The 20,124-nt window shown below is 43.0% G+C and overlaps 1 protein-coding gene across 1 annotated transcript in view; it reads left to right on the plus strand.

Moving 5' to 3' along the window:
* The window catches only part of Dscam (DS cell adhesion molecule), a 445,545-nt gene that overhangs the window by 246,854 nt on the left and 178,567 nt on the right, over positions 1-20,124 (plus strand). The window contains exon 10 of the mRNA XM_038345563.2: positions 15,133-15,306. Coding sequence (XP_038201491.2) covers positions 15,133-15,306 — 174 coding nt within the window. The remainder of the gene's footprint in view (positions 1-15,132; positions 15,307-20,124) is intronic.

Consider the following 20,124-nt stretch of genomic DNA (forward strand, 5'->3'; position numbering starts at 1 on the left):
TGTGGGATCACCTTTCCTATGGACGCTGTATGCCCATTTAAGGTAGACTCAAGTCACTTTTTATTTCTAGACTTTCTGTGAATTTTTTTGTTATAAGTATTTATTCTTTTCATGCTCTTCAACCCTCTACTCCTGACTCTCCAATTCCATCGTCAGACATCATCCCTTGTCACTTTTCTCAATGATGTGTTGTTCATGTGTTCTCATTTTAATTTAATATTTTCCAGTTTCTGTTATTTTCTCTAACACAACCTCTGCTCCTTGTCTTTCACAATACTATTTTGCTCTCTGCTTTCTTCATACAGTTTAAATGGCTGACAGTTTGCTATAGACACATGACTATCTAGTATGTATGTAACTCACATATATTTTTCTGGTGAAATTTCCTCAGCTGGATAATTTTTTTCTTTCTTCCATTTTTTCTCCTATAGTACCATTCTTAGACCTTGGAATCTGTAAGAAGACTCAAAGAAAGTTTATGTGACTAGAAAGAAATTGCTTTATGTCAGCACATGGTCCCTCAATTAAAGCTTCCTGTTCAGCCAAAAAAAAAACCCTCTTTATCCATCAAGTTGTTTTTGTCTGGGACCCTCCTTTCCCTGCCTATTCTCTATAGCTAGACTTCCCTTCTTGCCCCTTCCGTGTGTCCTTCCAGCTCTTACAGCCATTCACCCAAGGTCCTAGTCTCTCCAATCCCAGATTTCCCTGGAAAAATACAGAGAATCTGTCCGTATTTGGTGGTAGAAGTTTTGATTTCACTGTGTTTTCCTTCTACCTTGGACAAATGGTTAAAGATTGAACACTTATAAACTCATGAAGTGTGGCCTATCTAAGACCTGATCATACCATACACCCCATCACCAGAAACTTGTCCTCATTAGCAGGAGTCTTCCCCTAAGCTACAGACTCGTATAGGATTGATGCAGACTTGTCTTCTGTTAAGATATTCATAAGAATAAAACCAGACTTGCAGCACAGTTCTCTAGTTGTCACCACACAAAATTCTAGGCTAGAAACAAATATAGGCTCCATACACTTTGTCAAAATGCCCAAGTCACCCACTCTCTCAGGAGTCTCCTTGGATAAGGGGCTAGTCCCAGGCTGTCTCCTTTGGTCTTGCCAGACCCTGTTGTTCAATGTCAAGTTTATATTCCCTGGGACCTTCCAAAAATGTGAAGACCGTATCTTCGAGTATGAAGAACACAGAGAAGAGGACAGGCCTGAGTACCCTGAGCAGGTTTGCTGTAGGACATGGTCTCCTCTATCCCCAAATTCAGATCTTGGTGAATTACTAGGATCAATCTTTCCTTGCTGGACAAGAGACAGACTGTTTAATGTTATAGACAAATTCATGTCCCTCCAAAGGAGAAATGCTCAAATACAAGCATAGCCTTCAATGAAGAGTCCCTGTGTGGGTGGGGGGAAGAAAGCTTAATTTTAAGAAAACTCCAAGGGAAATTGTTCCATATGACTCAGATAAGAATGACCATTCACTTCCTGATCCTCCATGGTCCCTTACAATGTCTGTGCCTGTGCCTGTCAGCTTGCAGGTCCTCCTGTTTCCACTATCAGTCATGAGTGTCTGTCCTATTAATTACCCTATTCACTTCAGGGCTGTTCACACCCTGACCTTTACCTCCAGCCCATGAACTTTGCTTTGATACGGTTTTTTTATCAAATCACCACTCTCGAAATCGTGTCTTTGAACTTGCATTATTTCCAAGTCTTGTTTTAGCCAGCTCTTTGGAACCAATGAATCTAATTCTGTTCTTGTCGCCTTCCTAGTGAAGATAGCCAGAATCAAGATTCTCGCAGAAGCCTGGCTGAGGAAGGCCACTGCCCACCAGAGTTCCACCTGCCCATTTTCCTGCCCTTGTAATTGCTACCCAGGGCTCCCCCATACCGGCTCCTGTTCTGTGTTGTCCTGAATTATCTCATGGTTAGACCTCTTGTGTGGTGCTGTTTTTCTAGAACACAACAGCCTAGTGCCGACATTAAAAATCAGTGTCCCTGTCCCCTGCTTAAGCATGATTATGCCACATGAATCCTAAGATAACCCAGCAAGATATCTCAAGGCTCTGACCAGGAGATGGTATCATCTTCCTATCGCCCAAGTAGGAAACTAACCTGAAAACTTAGTAATAATCCTAAGCATAAAACAAAGGCAGCCATATTTGTTTCCCAGGTAAGGGAGTCCTGGGCCTGGCAAAGCAATGAGTTCTTCGAAAGGAGCTAAAAACATAACAAGTAAGGGGTGCTTGATGCATTTATCTCCTTCCATTGATACTAGAAAACAACTTGACAGACACAAAACCCTTCCCTTTCCTTTGAGTTAGCATGAGTCAGAAAACAGAGGAAGAATCGTCAACAGTTGCCCAACGTAGTGAGGCTCCAAGCTCAACCAGTCCTGGGTTCCAGACAGACTTAGCCTCCTTTCTCCTCCTATTTCTACAAGTTTCTTTTTTATTTATTTCTCTGGGAACTCTCTAGCAGTCTTCTTGTGGGTAGAGGCAGCCATATCAAATACAAATATTTGGAGAGCCTTCTGTAGGGGTATTGTCTTAGTTAGGGTTTCTATTGCCTCTTGCTGTAATGATACATTGTGACCAGAACAACTTGAGGAAAAAAAGGGTTTTGTTATTGTTGTTTTTTTATTTTTGGGGTGTGTGTGTGTGTGTGTTTGTTTATGTGTTTTGGTTTACACTTCTATATTGCTGCCATCGTCAAAAGAAATAAGGATAGGAACTCAAAGAGGGCAGGACCACCACGGAGGCAAAAAGTGATGAAGGGATGCTGCCTACTGGCCTGTTCCACCCGCTGTCTTGTATAACCCAGGACCACCTCTCCGGAGACAGCACCACCCATCATGGGCTGCACACTCCCCCATTAGTCACCAGTTAAGAAAATAACCTGGTTTGGTCCCCTGTTCCATCAGTTCCATTCCAACTGGACTTGGTGGTCTCCTGTTAGATCTGTCCCACCGTCTCAATGGGTAAACGCACTCCTCATGGTCCTGACTTCCTTGCTCATGATCTCCCTCCTTTTGCTCCTCATCGGGACCTTGGGAGCTCAGTCCGGTGCTCCTATGTGGGGCAAATCGGACTCTCTGAGGGTGGCTGATGGTGGAGGCTGACCGAGGAGCCAAGGACAATGGCGATGGGCTTGGTCTCTACGACATGGACGGGCTCTGTGTGAGCCTTGTCAGTTCGGTTGCTCACCTTCCTGGACCTGGGGGGAGTTGGGAGGACCTTGGACTCAACATAGTGTAGAGAACCCTGATGGCTGTTTGGCCTCAAGAGGGAGGGAGTGGGGGTGTGGGTGGAGGGGAGGGGAGGGAACGGGGAGGAAGAGGGGAGGAGATGGCAATTTTTAATAAAAAATAAATAAACTGGGAAAAAAAAGAAAATAACCTATAGGCTTGCCTATAGCCCAATCTTATGGAGGAATTTTTTAAATGGAGATTTCCTCCTCTCAGATGACTTTAGCTCATATCAGTTGACATAAAACTTCCCAGCACAGGTGTGGTACAAATCTTGGCCAACAGACCTGGATGCAGGACTTCTTCGCACCCTGCTGCAGAGGTGGCATCTGCTATATCTAGCCGCCACCACGTCCTGCAGTGCCACAGGCCACATCAGCAAGTGCAGTGTGATTGCCTCGCAGTTTAATTTTTGTGCTAATTGAATGCAGAGCCAGTGTTGAGTCTCTGGGATAAGAATCCTTCCCATTAGATGCCCAATTCCAAACAGGGCATTAGAGTGCCAAACTCACACCCTACCTTCCTACTAAGCCAGAGAAAACTCAGAGAAGGCTCCGGGGAAGCTTCATCATCTTAAGTGGATAGGTTCCTTCGTAGGAAAATAAAAATGGAATTAAGGGGAAGTTTGAAGAGAAAACTGCTTAGATACTGTTGCAGTTGGTAGGTGGCGCAATGCTAAGAGTTAAATATAGGAGTTTGAGAGCACAGCATCTCAGGAAAGAGGCATGGGAGAAAGAAAGCAGCTGTCCTATGGTTACTTGAGAAATATAGGTACCTTGAAAAGCTGCTTGCATCCATATCTGCAGGTGCGCTTTACAGACAATCCTCAAAGGCGTGAATAATCTCACCTTCGGCATTTGCCTGCATCCCCGTGCACCCTATGAAGGAGAATGGCCTGTGGAGAATGGTGGTTTCTCCTCCCTTGCTCTGTCCCTGTCATTCTGAATACTCTTCACTCTTAAGGTAGAAACCAGAGCCCGTGACAGCAAAGGTCTTAGTTTGTTTTCTGTTGCTGTGATAAACACCATGACCAAAGCAACTTGGGGAGAAAGGATGTTTTTTCATCTTATTCTTCCATACCATAGTCTATCACTGAGGGCTACTCCTGAAGCCTACCAACTATTTTCAAGGAAAGGAAACTTCTCTTTGAAGTAAAAGCCGCTCACTCTTCAAGAAAACACCACACGGATGAAAGGAATGCACGCTCATCCTTGGAGGGGAGAAAAATAGCATGCAGCCTTCCCCTGGGATATGGTCAAGAGAACAAAGAGATTTCCTCCCCATTGTACTGTGCTTCCATCCATCTCATGCGTCCCGGCACCCTGATAGGCAGCTATGAGTGTGTTCTTTGAAAAATTTATTTGGAATATAATTGCAGGTATTTACATCCATATTTTTATAAGCTCATTTTCTTTGGTCACAAATAATCTCATATGTAAATATTTCTCATCTTCTGTATAAAGATGTAAAAAGAATCAGCTGTTTGTCTACAGGCCCCATTGACTAGGTCAGAGGGAAGTGGGACCTGGGTCTTTCTGACACCCAGACAAGTGATCTTTCTATGATCAGCAAAACTTAAAAGAGAAAGAGGAAACAGGTACCTGGCTTGCCACCTGCTTCCTGTGCTGTTCTCCTAAGTGTTAGTTACTCCTGCATCCTCAGCACACAGTGAGGCATGGCTTCCCAGTACACACACTGAGGCATGGCTTACCAGTACACACAGGGAGTCATGGCTTCCCAATATATTGGTAAGATTACCTGGGTGTTAACATCACTGGGAATCCAGTCTGGGACGTACAAAATGCTCTAACATTTCATTTCTTGTGATGACGTTTAGAACTGTCCCCACTTGACACCAGCTAGTCACAGAAAATTGACAGGTCTTTATTACCAACTTCGGCTACTTATAGTCTATCTCCTGGCTGCTGCCCAAGGTGCTTACCTTGTGCTGAGACAATTAGCAATCTGCAGATTGCATGCACTGATTTACGATTTACTCTGTGGAGTAATGATGACCCTAAAGGAGAGGACTAAGAATTCGATGAGCCATACTGAAGTCCGCTCCCTCATGTCTGATGAGTGCCAGCCCTTGTGTCTGTGGTCCTCTCAATGGACAGACTGGCTAGTAGCAAGCTCTTGCTTCATGTATGCAGCAGACGTGCCCAGAGCTGCACACGCTGTAACCCTTCAACTTGACTCATCGTTTTCCCGATGACACAAAGATTTAATGTTATTCAAATCCACTTAGACTTTATTTCCATCTTCTTTAGATCCTTTAAATAATGCACAGACTCATATCCATCCAGATATGAATTAATGTGTCATCCTCTCCCACAGTCTATCTTGTAATTCCCCGGTATAAATTCCATAATTTAAAGTATTTTTCTAGCGAGAAAATTCTTTAAGGAAAAAATGAACTACGTGTTATTGATCTGGGTGATCTTCTCTCTTGGAGACTAGAATTTCACTAGATTTTCAGAATCTATAGATTCCATAGCTCTTTGAGTTATCTTAGTTTTCAGCCTGGTGTGTGTGTACTAATGCATGTGTGCCTGCACACACGTGCACATACACACACACACACACATAGGGGGCATGCTTGAGTTTTTACCTCATGTGCATTATATTGGATTTAGCTCTCAGTTCACGGGAGTTGAAGGAAAACCCAGTGGGAGCCCTTAACAGATTGGCAGATTATATTGGATTTAGCTCTCATTTTCACGGGAGTTGAAGGAAAACCCAGTAGGATCCTTTAACAGATTGTCAGACCATGAAGCAAAGACCAGTGAGGTGGTTCAGTGGAGAAGAGTTGTCAATCATAATGGCCCAAGTTTGATCCCTGGGATCCACACAATGGAAAAAGAGAACTCCCATAAATTTCCCTCCGACTTCTACACACACGCAATGACCTGTAGCTCCATATGCATACACAAACACACACAAGTAATAAATGTAAAAAACCGGGACCACATTGAATAACTTGAATAAAAATTGAAGGATTTTCCCCTCATCCAAAAAATAATACTTTTATTAGTCTTTAAATTTTTCATACATGAGTACTATGTATTTTATCTTATCTACTGCCACTAACTCTCTCCAATTCTCCCCATTACAGCAACCCCTCTCCCTTCCAATGTGACACCTGCTTTTTAAAGAGCTATTATTAATAGGTCCTGAGTCTGGTGCTGACCTTGTGCAAGTGGGCGTGAAGCCTTTCAATGCAAGATGCCCAACCTACTAGCAAACACAACCACAATGAAAAATGACACCACCCCCCAGCAACCATTAACTGATAGTCAGTTGAGGATAAACCTTGAGAACTGCTTCCTGCTCCGTGCTGGACTTTTCAGCAGGACTGATTGTGTGCAGCCTGTATAGGTGACCGCAGATATAGTGTGTGCATCAGCCTTGCCTTACCCAGAAGACCTTGGTTCATAACTCCCTTCCTCTGCTTCCAGCTCCATGTTCTTTCCATTGTCTCATTGTTTGGGCAGCATTTCTCTATGTAGTCCTGGCTGTCCTGAAGCTAGATGTGTAGACCAGGTTGGCCACTGGCCTCAGACTCATAGAGATATGCCTGCATCTGCGTCCCAAATACTGGGATTAAAGGCATGCACGGCTCATTTTTTTTTATTTTTAAGTTTCAGTGAAATTTTACAAAGGAGCATATTCTCCATAAGTTATGGCTTTTAAAACCAAATGCTTTAAAATACAACCTACTTTTAAGGGAGAAAAGTTCCATTTCCCTGAATGAAAGAGAAGCTGACAATATTCACCATCAAACTCTTATTAAAATAACAAGAATCAAAAACAAATTTTGTGAAATAAGAATGTGACATTTTCCTTACAACTGAAGTACTTTGGAATACTAAGAAGGCAAAAATATAACATAAAATGAGCAAAAATATGAAGGAATTGTTAGCAAATACTAAGTAAGATTTCTGAATAATATATAAAACATGATCAAAATCATTTACGAGCAAAGATTAAAAAGATGCCTGTTAAAATAAGATAGTGTCACATTCAGAAAGATTTAAAAAATTATAGTACACATGTATAAAATAAAGCTGCAGTCAACACTGGTAGAAATAAAAGTAGAACATTCTTTACTGAGCAATTTAATAATGCATATTCACACTTAAGTGAATACTCCTTTTGATCAGAATGTCACTCTGAAGGTTAGCCGTACAAATGGCTTTACTGTTCCACATCTTCTGTGTTGATGGGTAAAGTAGATATATTCGTTCATTGCATTGACCTTAAGACAAGGTCAAATAGTCGACGAATGAATAAATAATGATAGCAAAATTAAAATATCAACACCACAATGTTATACACCTACGATGTGCGGTCCCATACTTCAGGAGCCCCAGTCATCACTCCGTCCCATGAAGGAAGACTTATCTCCAGCTCCCTTGAAGTGGGTAACTAAAATCTCTACATGAGTCTCATCTCCCCATAGGTGTGGATCAGGAATGCAGGCATAGCAAACTTCCTTGGATTAGGCTAACAGCACCACTGAGGGCCAGCTGAGGATGCAGTCACATCAAGGGTTTTCATGCTCCCTCATGTCTTGATTGGCAGGATTTAACTTGTCACAGACTCTCAATGCCTCCTAGCGCTATCATAAGGCAGCTAATGGCATGGCAGGCTTGCAGCATGATAGTTCCCATCCTAGAAAAGGGAAATGGGGGGAGGACAAAAGAGGATGGGAGTATACTAGAAGTCAACATCTGTGTATGATAGCTACTTGCCAGGTGTTAACCACTGTAAACAAACTCTACTTAATGTTTCTCAGCCACCCAGACCCGAATAATCACACAGAAACTATATTAATTACACCACTGTTTGGCCAATAGCTTAGGCATATTCCTAGCTAACTCTTACATCTTAAATTAACCCATTTCTATTCATCTGTGTATTAACACGAGGCTGTGGCCTACCAGTAAGGTTCTGCTGTCCTTCTCCTTGGGCAGCTACATGTTGTCTCCTTGACTCTACCTACTCTATCTATCTGTCTGTCTGTCTGTCTGTCTATCTATCTATCTCTCTGTTCAGATTTCCTGCCTTGCTTTACTCTGCTAAGCCATTGGGCAAAACAGCCTTATACATCAACCAATAAAAGCAACACATACAGAAGGACATGCCACATCAAGCGATACCACAGCTCCCTTGTAACTGAATCATAAATTCTTTTTGTGTAAAATCAGGGATAAATTCATTTTATGTGTCTCAAAAATGAAGGATGTCATCTCTCCAGATTATAATCATTTACAAAAAATAGGAATATTTTATTTATTTTTTACTAAAGTACTATGAAGCACCAATCAATGAGTTCTTGTGTTTAAAACCGCAGTAGGTAAATTATAAGATAGCTTTCATTGATTAGTGAAATGTGATCATTTCTTAAGGAATTTTAACTGTTTAACTGAAGTTGCTAAATTTAATATCACTAAGTTATTCACTACTTTACTTTTGGCATTTTAAAAATGTAGTCACAGATTATTTTATTATAATTGGCTATGGTTTCTATCTATTCTATTGTCTTCTTGATCAACTCTATTGTCCCTTCCAAAAACTAGCTTTTGGATGTGTTGATTTTTCTCTGGTGTTTTTCTGTTTTATCTCATTAGTTCCAGCTTTCTTCCTTGTGATTTTCTTCCTTCTCCTAATTTGTGTGTGTGTATTTGATCTTTTTGTAGTATCTTCCTAAGCAAAATGCTTGATTTCTGTCCTTTTTCCTCATCTAGTGTTAATACGAGCATTCAATGCTTTGTATGACCATGGAGATACTGCTTTAACCCATATGCCACACGTTTTAATATATTTTCTTTTTATTTTACCCAGTTCAAAATACTTTCTAATGTTTCTAGTGCATTCATCTTTGACTCATGAGCTGTTAAGAAATGCATTGTTGCTGGATGGTTGTGGTGGTGGTGGTAATCCATACCTTAATTTCTACATTTAGGAGGTAGAGGCAGGTAGATCTCTGACTTCAAGCCACCCTAGCCTACAGAGTGAGTTATATGACAGTCAGGCCTACATAAAGTAACCTGTTTGTAAAAAATAAAATAAAAAAAGAAAGAGAGAGAGAGGGGAGAGAGGAAAGAGGCAGAGGGAGAGAGAGAGAGACAGACACACAGAGAGAGAGAACAGACAGAAGGAAAGAAAAAAAGAAATGCATTGCTAGTTTTCAAATACTTGAGTTTGTCCAGATATATTTCTTACACTGACATCAATTTTAATTTTGCTGCAGAGATAAAGCATTTACTATTATTTTTATCTTATAACATTTATTGAAATTTATTTCACAGCTCGCAGTACTGTTTCTTCTCATGACTATGTGAGTTCCCTCAAGTTGCTCTGCCACAAGATCAAAGGCTCACTTAGCAGATTTTTTTCTCCCACTAATTCAGGAGGCTGAGCATCTGAGATTAGGTGCCAACAAGCAAGCAGATTCTGCTGAAGGCTTCCTCCTGTGCCTCACACTACTGACTTTCTTACACTGTCCTCACAGTGGACAATAACATTCTCCAGGGGCACTCCTTTTTTAAAATTTTTTATTAATAAAAATTTCCGCCTTCTTCCCCATCTCCTCCCCATCCTTCTCCAGTCCAAAGAGCAGTCAGGGTTCCCTGCCCTGCGGGAAGTCCAAGGTCCTCCCCCTCCATCCAGATCCAGGAAGGTGCGCATCTAAACAGACTAGGCTCCCTCAAAGCCAGTACATGCCGTAGGATCAAAACCCAGTGCCATTGTCCTTGGCTTCTCAGTCAGCCCTCATTGTCCGCCACGTTCAGGAAGTCCAGTTTGATCCCATACTTTTTCAGTCCCAGTCAAGCTGGCCTTGGTGAGCTCCCATTAGATCAGCCCCAACATCATAGTGGGTGGGCGCACCCCTAGCAGTCCTGACTTCCTTGCTCATGTTCTCCCTCCTTCAGCTCCTCATTTGGGCCTTGGGAGCTCAGTCCTACGCTCCAATGTGGGTCTCTGTCTCTATCTCCATCCATCGCCAGATGAAGATTCTATGGTGATATGCAAGATATTCATCAGTATGGCTATAGGATCTGGCCATTTCAGGCTCCCTCTCTTCAGCTCCCCAATGTATTAGCTGGGGACATCTCCATGGATACCTGGGAACCCCTCTAGAGTCAAGTCTCTTGCCAACCCTAAAATGGCTTCCTTAATTAAGATATCTTCTTCCCTGCTCCCCTATCCACCCTTCCTCCATCCCAACCATCCCATTCCCCCAGGGTCTCCCCATCCTCCCCTTCTCACTTTTCTATCCACATCTCCCCATCACCCCTTACCCCCATCCCACCCCACCCCCAAGATCCCAATTTTTGCCTGGCAATCTAGTCTACTTCCAATATCCAGGAGGATAGCTATATGTTTTTCTTTGGGTTCACCTTCTTATTTAGCTTCTCTAGGATCAGGAATTATAGGCTCACTGTCCTTTATTTGTGTCTAGAATCCACTTATGAGTGAGTACATACCAAATTCATCTTTTTGGGCCTGGGTTACCTCACTCAGGATGGTGTTTTCTATTTCCATCCATTTGCATGCAAAGTTCAAGATGTCATTGTTTTATACCGCTGAGTAGTACTCTAATGTATATATATTCCACACTTTCTTTATCCATTCTTCCATTGAAGGGCATCTAGGTTGTTTCCAGGTTCTGGCTATTACAAATAATGCTGCTATGAACATAGTTGAACAAATGCTTTTGTAGTATGATAGGGCATCTCTTGGGTATATTCCCAAGAGTGGTATTGCTGGATCCTGGGGTAGGTTGATCTCGAATTTCCTGAGAAACCTCTACACTGATTTCCAAAGTGGTTGCACAAGTTTGCATTCCCACCAGCAATAAGTGAGTGTACCCCTTACTCCACATCCTCTCCAGCAAAGGCTATCATTAGTGTTTTTGATTTTAGCCATTCTGAAAGGTGTAAGATGGTATCTCAAAGTTGTTTTGATTTGCGGGACCTGAAACTGAGAAGCTTCTGTAAATCAAAGGACACTGTCATTAAGACAAAAAGGCTACCTACTGACTGGGAGAAGATCTTCACCAACCCTGCAACAGACAAAGGTCTGATCTCCAAAATATATAAAGAACTCAAGAAACTAGACTTTCAAATGCTAATTAACTGAATTAAAAAATGGGGCACTGATCTGAACAGAGAATTCTCAACAGAAGAAGTTCAAATGGCCAAAAGACACTTAAGGTCATGCTCAACCTCCTTAGCGATCAGGGAAATGCAAATCCAGGGGCACTCTTAAAAGGGCACTGATACTATTGATAAGGGCTACATCCTCTTGAACTACGCATTTCCCAACCTCCCCTCCCCCGCAAATACCTCTTATTAGGCTTTCAGCATGTATTTAACAGTGTTTGAGTACTCCGCTGTCTCTTGGTGCTCAGGCACTGTCTCCTCCAGCAATTGCTTCAGAGAAAGTTGCCACTTACCTGTCCTGCTATTGCTGAGTGTGGAGCTTTATAAATGTTCATCGAATCAAATCAGTTTTTTTTGATTTGAAAATTATTTTTATATCCATTTCTTTCTCTCTTCTAAGACAATAATTACTCAGAATGTGCAAGTTTTTGAGTCTTGAATGAGTTCATGTATTTCCCCTCCTTTGTTCCTTTTGTTCTACAATGGATAAATTCTGCTGACCTAGCCATTTCCTCTTCTGTGTCCACTGTGCTAATAAGTTTCATGAATATAATTCGCACACATAAGAGTTGCAGTTACTTTTCTGTTGCTTTGTCTCTTTTTAATAGTTTTAATATTTCATCTGAATCTCTCCCATCTGTTTATGTAAATTAGCAAGCTATTATTAAGCCTCTGCCCAGTAGTTTCCTCTGCTTCTGATAAGAGTTCTGTTTTTCCTATGCCTCTTTTTCTTTGCTTTATTGAGGGGTGAGTCACATAGCTTTCTAGTAGCTTCTGGTCTACACGGGAGACTGAAGTAGGTCACAGCTTTTCCCAGTCCTTCCTTCCCACCCTGTTTTATACCTATGACCCCTTCGCTTTGTCATGTGCTGAAGATAAATTACTTTACAGGGCTCATATCTCATTTTTGGGCATTTTAATTGTTAGCAACTATGTTTACCTAGTTGCCAGGGACCTCAGTGTTCAGATTCACTTTAAAGAAAACAATTGTGATGCTGAGCAGACAAACAGCTTCCTTTTCTGGTTTCCATCCTCCCTAGCAGAAGCAGAGTACCCTTTCAGTTGTGTGCATGGGTGTGTCTGTGTATGTGCGTGAGTGTGTCTGTCTGTGTTTGCATGGGTGTGTCTCTGTGTGTGCATGAGTGTGTCTGTTTGTGTCTGTCTATGTGTGTATGGGTGTGTCTGTGTGTGAGTTTGTCTATGTGCATATGAGAGTGTATGTGAGTGTGTCTGTGTGTATGGGTGTATCTCTGTATGTGTATGGATGTGGCTGTGTGTGTATATGTCTGTGTGGAGTGTATGTATGTCTCTGTGCGCCTGTATGTCTGTGTATGTGGGTGTGTCTGTGTGTGAGGGGTGTGTGTATGAAGATGTGTGTGTATGGGTGTGTCTATCTGTGGGGGGGTGTCTGTGTGTGTGTGTCTGTATGGGAGTGTGTGTATGTGTCTGTGGGGGTGTCTGTGTGTATGTGAGTATCTGTGTGTGTTGGGTATGCATGTCTGTGTGGGGGGCTGTATAATGTATGTCTGTGTGGAGGAAGGTATATATGTGTATGTGTGTATGTGTGCATACTGTGGGTAGAACACTCTGTGGGTAGAAAGAACAACTTGCCATGTGGAGGGGGGTGAGCTGCCAGGCTGCCTTAGAGGGTGCCTTAGAGGGTAGAGAAGAGCAGCTGGCCAAGGAAGAGAAATCTTGTCAGTTTTGTCAGAAAAGGAAGCAGAGAGAGGTGGCAGGGCCACCAGAACAGCCTGGGAGTTAGTGTGGGGACTTTGATCTGTTGCAGGCTGTTTGAGTTAATCAGGTTTTAGAAGACTTTTGCTTGATTACTTAACATGCATGTATATGTGCATATGTGTAACATGTAGAGGCCAGAAGTCAACAATGAATATCTTCCTGTGTTGCTCTTTACCTTATTGTCCCAGAAGGATTTTTCATTGAATTTGGGTCTGGTCAGTCCCAGGGCACTGGCTGCTCAGCCAGCTCCAGGGATGCTCCATCTCTGGCTCTGCCTCTTCATTGTGGGGGTTACAGGAACACACCCTGGACCTGACATCATGTGTAAGTGCTAAGAGTCAGGCCCCATGCTTGCATAGCAAGCTCTTCCACCAACTGAGCCGTCTCTCCAGCCTCTTTTCAGCCTCTTAATTCAAGTTGCTACAGGTCCTCTCCAGCAGTTCTTGAGAGAAGCCACCCTGCAGTGACTCTGTTTGCTGTTACTCCAGATTCCCAGAAACAGTATTCATTTCCATGGTCTCCTGGGGAGGCTCAGACCCAGCTCTGAGGTCCCTGAAGCAGAAATCCTAGGGGAAGAACAGTCAATGTATGCAGTCCAGTGTTCTTGGGTGTGGTGTTGGAAGATTCCCGTGGAAGTAAGATGGACAGAGCAGACTTGGTCAGCTCCAGGCCTGTTCTGGGGCTCCTGTCTTTGGCTCATTCTGTGAGCTTCCTCTAGGAAAATAAACTCTTTGCCGAATCTCCACCCAGTCCCCAAGCTCACAGGGTAAAGAAGAGAGGCAAGGAGGACATCTGAATGACCAGGGACACATCTTCCGCACACACCCCAGTCAGTGTGATAGGTCACCCCGGCCACTGTTGGCTTAGACATCTTCCACACACCCCAGTCACTGTGATAGGCCACCCTAGCCACTGTTGGCTTAGACATCCGTCAGAATCTTCTCCCTCTCTTGACTTCCCTAAATGGATGCGTCCAGACCTTTCCCTTGAGTTTAGGGTCTGCACCTGCAGACGCTCCTGGGCAACAGGGTTTTAACACTTTCTTCTCTCGATGACCTGACTCACATTCCCCAACAACGTCAGAGTCCTAGGTATTGATGATGCATTGTGGCTCTCCACTGTAACAGGCAAACTAAGGATGCCAGTGTGCTCCTTGTGGCCTCCAACCCATGCAGCAATGTAGGGTTGTGAATGGCATGCCCCCAGAGGGCTATTCCCCTGTTAACATTCATATTCAATCCCAAGAACAGAGGAATTTTGTTCACAAGGCAAGCAATGTCTACTCTGGGGTTGTTCTAACTGTGATTTCTTTGAATAATTTATCAGCTGCTTAACACTCATCAAATTTGGCATTTTATGGGGGAAATGTGTGTAAGCACTCCTACTTTTTAATCTCATTTTCTGAAAAAAAAAAAACCTGTCATTTTAAGTAAATGTGGTTTTCTCTAAATAAGGATTTTAATATTGCAGGGAAGAAGGAGTGACTTGGCATTTCCCAGGACTGCCCATGTGAGGTGTGTTAGGTGTTCGTGTATCAAAATGAACTTGATCTTGCTGCTAATGTTTGTTCTCGTTGTGCACCCCTTTCTGGTGTCACTGCTGTGACCAAATACAAGCAGCAAGGTAAAGAAGCAAGGTTGATTTTTGCTCGCTATCTGATAGGATATGGTCTACCGTGGGGTAGACACCAAGGAGTTCATGGCAGTGGGCGTGTGTCTGGCACTCCTTACATCTCAGCAGACTGGGAAACTGACAAGAAGCTATGCTGCCACTCAGCTGGCCTCTTCCCTTTGCAGTCAGTCCAGGGTCCTAGTTCATAGGACTACCCTCCCCCACACAGTGTCTTTCCCTTCTCTGCTTCACAGACACACCCAGAGGGAAGTCTTGGGTCACATCTTAGGTTGCCAGTGAAGATTAATTATTACTCCTTGGCATCATGTTTTTTTTTTTATGATTCTCTCCCAGGTGCTGGGGTCCCCCAGTTCCAGCCAATTGCCCTGAATGGCAGAATCCAGGTCCTGAGTAATGGCTCACTCTTGATCAAGCACGTTGTGGAGGAAGACAGTGGCTACTACCTCTGCAAGGTCAGCAACGATGTGGGCGCGGACGTCAGCAAGTCCATGTACCTCACAGTGAAAAGTAAGGAGGAAGAATGCTTTGTTTTCCCTACGTAGGTCTTTGGGGGCTGCGTTTTTTTTTTTTGTTTGTTTTGTTTTTTTTTTTTTTTTTCAGTTGGTTCATGTGTACTTGTCTCAGAGCAAAACCAGGCAGGTTTCTCTGTAGCTGACATTTCTCATTTTCAGCGCTGGAAATACTTTCAAAAGGAATGGAAAATGCCAGTACATTATCAGCAGTCATCTGGGGCTCCCCATATCCTGGGTGTAGACGAGCATTCTTCTTAGGAGCTGGTTCCCAGGTCACTGACCTCAGGCTCTGGTATCCACTCTTTTATGCACTGATCCCACTGTCAAGGAGTTCAGTGCATGGCCTTGCAGATATACTTATGAGAGCCTGTTTCGTGTGTTTCACTGAAAACTGGTTTGGCCATAGGTTTCCTTTATAAAGTAGTTATTGGTAAAGGCGCTTGCTGCCAAGCCTGGCAATCTGAGTTCAATCCCTAGAGTGCATATGGCGGAAGGAGAGGATCAAAGAGCAATTTCTGCAAGTTGCCCTCTGACTTCCACATGCAAGCTGTGGTACATGTACTCCCCTTACCTCTCATGCTCCTCCTTCACTCCCATGCTCTCTCCCTACTCCCCATGCTCACCCTCCACCCCATCCCCAAGTAAAATAAATAAATGTAAAAATTGTATAGATAGCCAATGGATACCTCATGCCCCCAAAACAGAGTGCAACCTGAATGGAGCATGGGTGATGCCTCAGGGCGTGTGCTGTCGACCTAATGGATGGGAGAGACACTGTGAAGTCTTCTTTACACTTGGGTCACCGAACACTCAAAGAAAGAACACAGAATGGACCATTTCTCACTGTGTAATGCTCATTAACAAAGGCTTGTATAGCTACGTACAGCTTTGTGATAAGTTTCCTATTAGATAAGCTTTTTGGTTTGGTTTTTTTTTTTGTGGTTTTTTTTTTTTTTTTTGCTTTTTGTTTTTAATTTTGTTTTTTTTCAAGACAGGGTATCTTTGTAGCTTTGGAGCCTGTCACGGAACTAGCTCTTGTAGACCAGGCTGGCCTCGAACTCACAGAGATCCACCTGCCTCTGCCTCCCGAGTGCTGGGATTAAAGGCGTACGCCCACCACCGCCCGCCTTGATAAGCTTTTTTGTGACTAGTTGGCTTTGGTTTCCTCCTGACAACAAGGATTTGTCCAGATTTTCCCTGCTTTAAAGTGACGTTGCTATTGATATTTAAGAAACCACATCTGTTTAGGAAGACTTGATTTTTAGGGTGTGTGTATGCAATTCAAAGACGTTTTATATGGATCGGTACCAATCCTATACACTAAGGATTTACTTTAGTCCATTATTCTACCAGAAAAATGGGAATTTCAAGCTATTTGCTGAACGTTAGAGTAGAAAAGCATACCACAATTCTGAAATGAGGTGGTTTTAAAATAGTTTGTCCTGATCTACTGCATAATCTTTGAAATTCTTCATTCTGTGTTCTGGAGGAACTTGTGTGAGAAAAACTAAAACAAACTATAAAATCAGCATATTTTAACATGGTAAGATTTTTTCAAATTGTGAGTCCTTGAATTACTCAGGTAAACTATGCCATGTTGGCGCCGGTAACTCTTTGCACAGTAGAAAGAATATATTTGATACTTACTTTGTTCATTTGTAAAATCGTTTTTCAGTTCTACCAAAAGTCTGTTAAGACCTAACAGCACAAGGTCTTATGGGGTACCTGACATCAGTTGGTCATGGATTTTACCCTTGTGGATGAAAATGCCTGTGCTTTTGAAGGAGGAGAAACATGGAAGATGATAGAATGACTGACTTTTGTGAGATAGTGAGTAGCATGTGCCATGTTCATGGCAGATAGCAGAAGACAGAACCTCAGCTTCATAAAAGATCTTCAAGAACGGGGAAAATGTAAAACATAGAAATTACAGATTCCCACCCCACCGCCATCTCCTTTTTCCACACCTGTGTAGTAGGGGCTAGTAGTGAAGGTCACAAGTCAATCAGAAAGATGGTGTCTGCCCTTCTTGGGTCCTCACTCATGAGACAGAGGGCACCTGTGTACAACTCCTGAGCAGCAAAGACCTCAGTAGTCAAAGGAGAGCAGAACTCAGGGTCACAGGCCATGGCACACCTCCCACTTGCTGTGGAATCAGTGATTTTTTTTTTATCATCTGGTACCCAAAGTTCAAGCGTTAAAATCTAACACAATCCCCACTGTGATGGTGTTAGAAGACAAGGTTTTGTAAACTGAGCAGGCGTGAGTTCAGCTCCTCAAAGTGGGTGGCCTGTAAGCCAGAAGACAGCCCTCTCTGGAATCCAGCCCAACCAGCCCCTGATCTTAGATTTGCAGCCACCAGACAGTGAGGAATAATTGTCTGTTGTTAAGTCTCTCAGTTCATGACACATAGAAGCTGGGGCTGGCTAAGGTGTTGTAGAGTTCTAGAGTATGATCCTGCTGCATTGGAATTTGATGTTAATGATTGTGAGCGTCTAAAGGGCCAGGTTTTGAGGCTGGGGGTAGGAGGGTCATTGCAGAAAGAAAGGGTAGGGGAAAGATGCACACTGTTCACCCACTGGAGCAAGAGGTATCTCCACGCAGTTTACATGGGGGAGGGAGGAGGCAAAAGTTGGCAGTAGGCATTCTAGGACATGTTTCTTAGAACCAGCCAAATCTTGTGGTCTCCGAATCCATATAATTAGTGTGTTATAAAACAACATAATCATGGGCTATGGAGATAAAGAAAACATAATGACTCTCTAGAACCAGAAGCTTTCAGGAAAAGCATTCCAGAGAAGAAAGCATAAATGACATAGCACAAGAAAAAGGAGTAGGAGCAAGAACCTCCAGCTTCAGAGACCATTTACATGGTTTCCATGACACGACCAACTGTCATCCCTGGGTAACACCTCCATACTCTGACCAGCCTCTTCTACCCTGGAGGAAGAATCCCAGTTTCCAGAGACTTCCAAATGGAAGAAGACTATCTGTAAAGGAAATTGCATGGCTGCAAATAAAGCTGTCAAGTGTACTCCCTTTTCTATTGCTCAGTTTTATTTCCATTATTTTAATTAATGTATACTCATCATACAAAGTGATGGGCTTCATTATGACAATTTATTCAAATATAGCATGTGCCATAACTGTATTCCATATCTGTTACTCTCTCCTACCCTCCTGTCCGCTAATTTCCTTTCTCTTCTCAAATAGTTCAAGTAGTCCCCTTTAGCTTTCAAATGTGTGTGTGTGTGTATCCTATATATGAGAGAAAATATGTAATATTTGTTTTTTTTGTTCTGTCTTAATTCTTTTAACGTGATCCCCAGTTAGTTCTATCTATCTCCCTGTGCATTCTTGCTTACACATAACACTCCACAGTGTTCTGCTGTGTGTAGATGTATGTTACATGTGCCTATCCATCCAGATCTTGATAGACCCTTAGGTTGGTTCCATAACTGGTGTATAGTAAATACCGCTGCAACAAAGGTGAGTAGGTGTCCCCATGGTATGCTAATTTAGATTCCTTTGGGCACATTCCCAAGAGAAGGATAGCTGGATCATTCAATTATGGATCATTCAAGCTGGATCATTTAAGTACACTATTCCTAGCTTTGGAAGAACCTCCCCACTGATTTCCATAGTGGTTGCACTAATTTACATCCCCAGCAGCCTTGTATGAAGACTCCTTCCCCACAACTCCTCACGAGCTCTTGTGGTCATTGGTTTTCTTGGGGCCAGCTCTTCTGTCTGGGGTAAGACAAAATCAGTCTCAGCGTAGTTTTCACTGGTATTTTCCCTGATGGTCAGAGGAATAGTCTTCATGCATTTGTTGGTAGTTTTTAATCTTGTTTTAACTTGGGTATCTCTTTGAGTTCTCCATATATTCTAGTTTATTGGTCTTATTATATAGGGGCTGCATTTATTTCTACATGGGAGAGCTTGCTGCTTCCTCAGGCTGTGTGAAAGGACAGATGGAAGCTCAGGGTTCCCAGAATGCAACAGCACTGGAGCTAAGCTTCAAACACATTTGTAAGACATAGACCTGTTACTGAGGACTATTGTGGTTACAGCGAGAAACTGAGGGTAAGCACTGACTAGCCTTCTGTCCACTTTGCTTACTGGACACAGAGACTGGAGTCAGAAAAGAGGGCATTATTAGTGACTAACATCCACCACAGCCCTCTTTTGTTTGGAAGCACAAGATGCCTGGCAGATAGCAGGCAGACCATAGGGAACTGTTAGGGAAAGCCATCAATAGGATGAAAGATGGATCTATGTGAAGCTTTCCAACTCAGCTGGCATTCCTGCTTCTGAGTCTACACTGTCATCTCAGTACTAATTTATATTGTAGCGAAAATCCTCTCAGGAAAGGAAATCAAACACTAGAGGAGCGGCAAAGACAGGAATGGGAGGGCTCTGCCTCTGATCAAGCCTGGGCTTGGGGCCACAACTACCTCTAACCCCCATGGGTAGCAAATGCAAAAATCAAACCAGACACCCAGACTACACCTCTTCAACAATACCAGGGGCTGTTTGGAGTCTCAGGAACAGGATGATTTTTCTAGGAAAATAATTCTCTAAACGGAAGTCACTCCTAATGTTTCCTGCAGGTGCCAAAATTGCACCTGCCCCCTCCAGAGTGCTGCCACTGGCTGTATCTCTCGAGGAACATGATTGCAGTCGCTCACACTGAGCCAGCAGCTCCTCCTTTGTCTGCCTCTCTGCTTCAATCCTTTCTGAACCCCTCATGCAACATAAAAGAACATTGCTTATCAAACAGGGGTAGGAGCATCCCTGGAGAGACAGTTAC

This window comes from Arvicola amphibius, chromosome 10 (assembly GCF_903992535.2).
Source record: "Arvicola amphibius chromosome 10, mArvAmp1.2, whole genome shotgun sequence".
Classification (NCBI taxonomy): Eukaryota; Metazoa; Chordata; class Mammalia; order Rodentia; family Cricetidae; genus Arvicola; species Arvicola amphibius.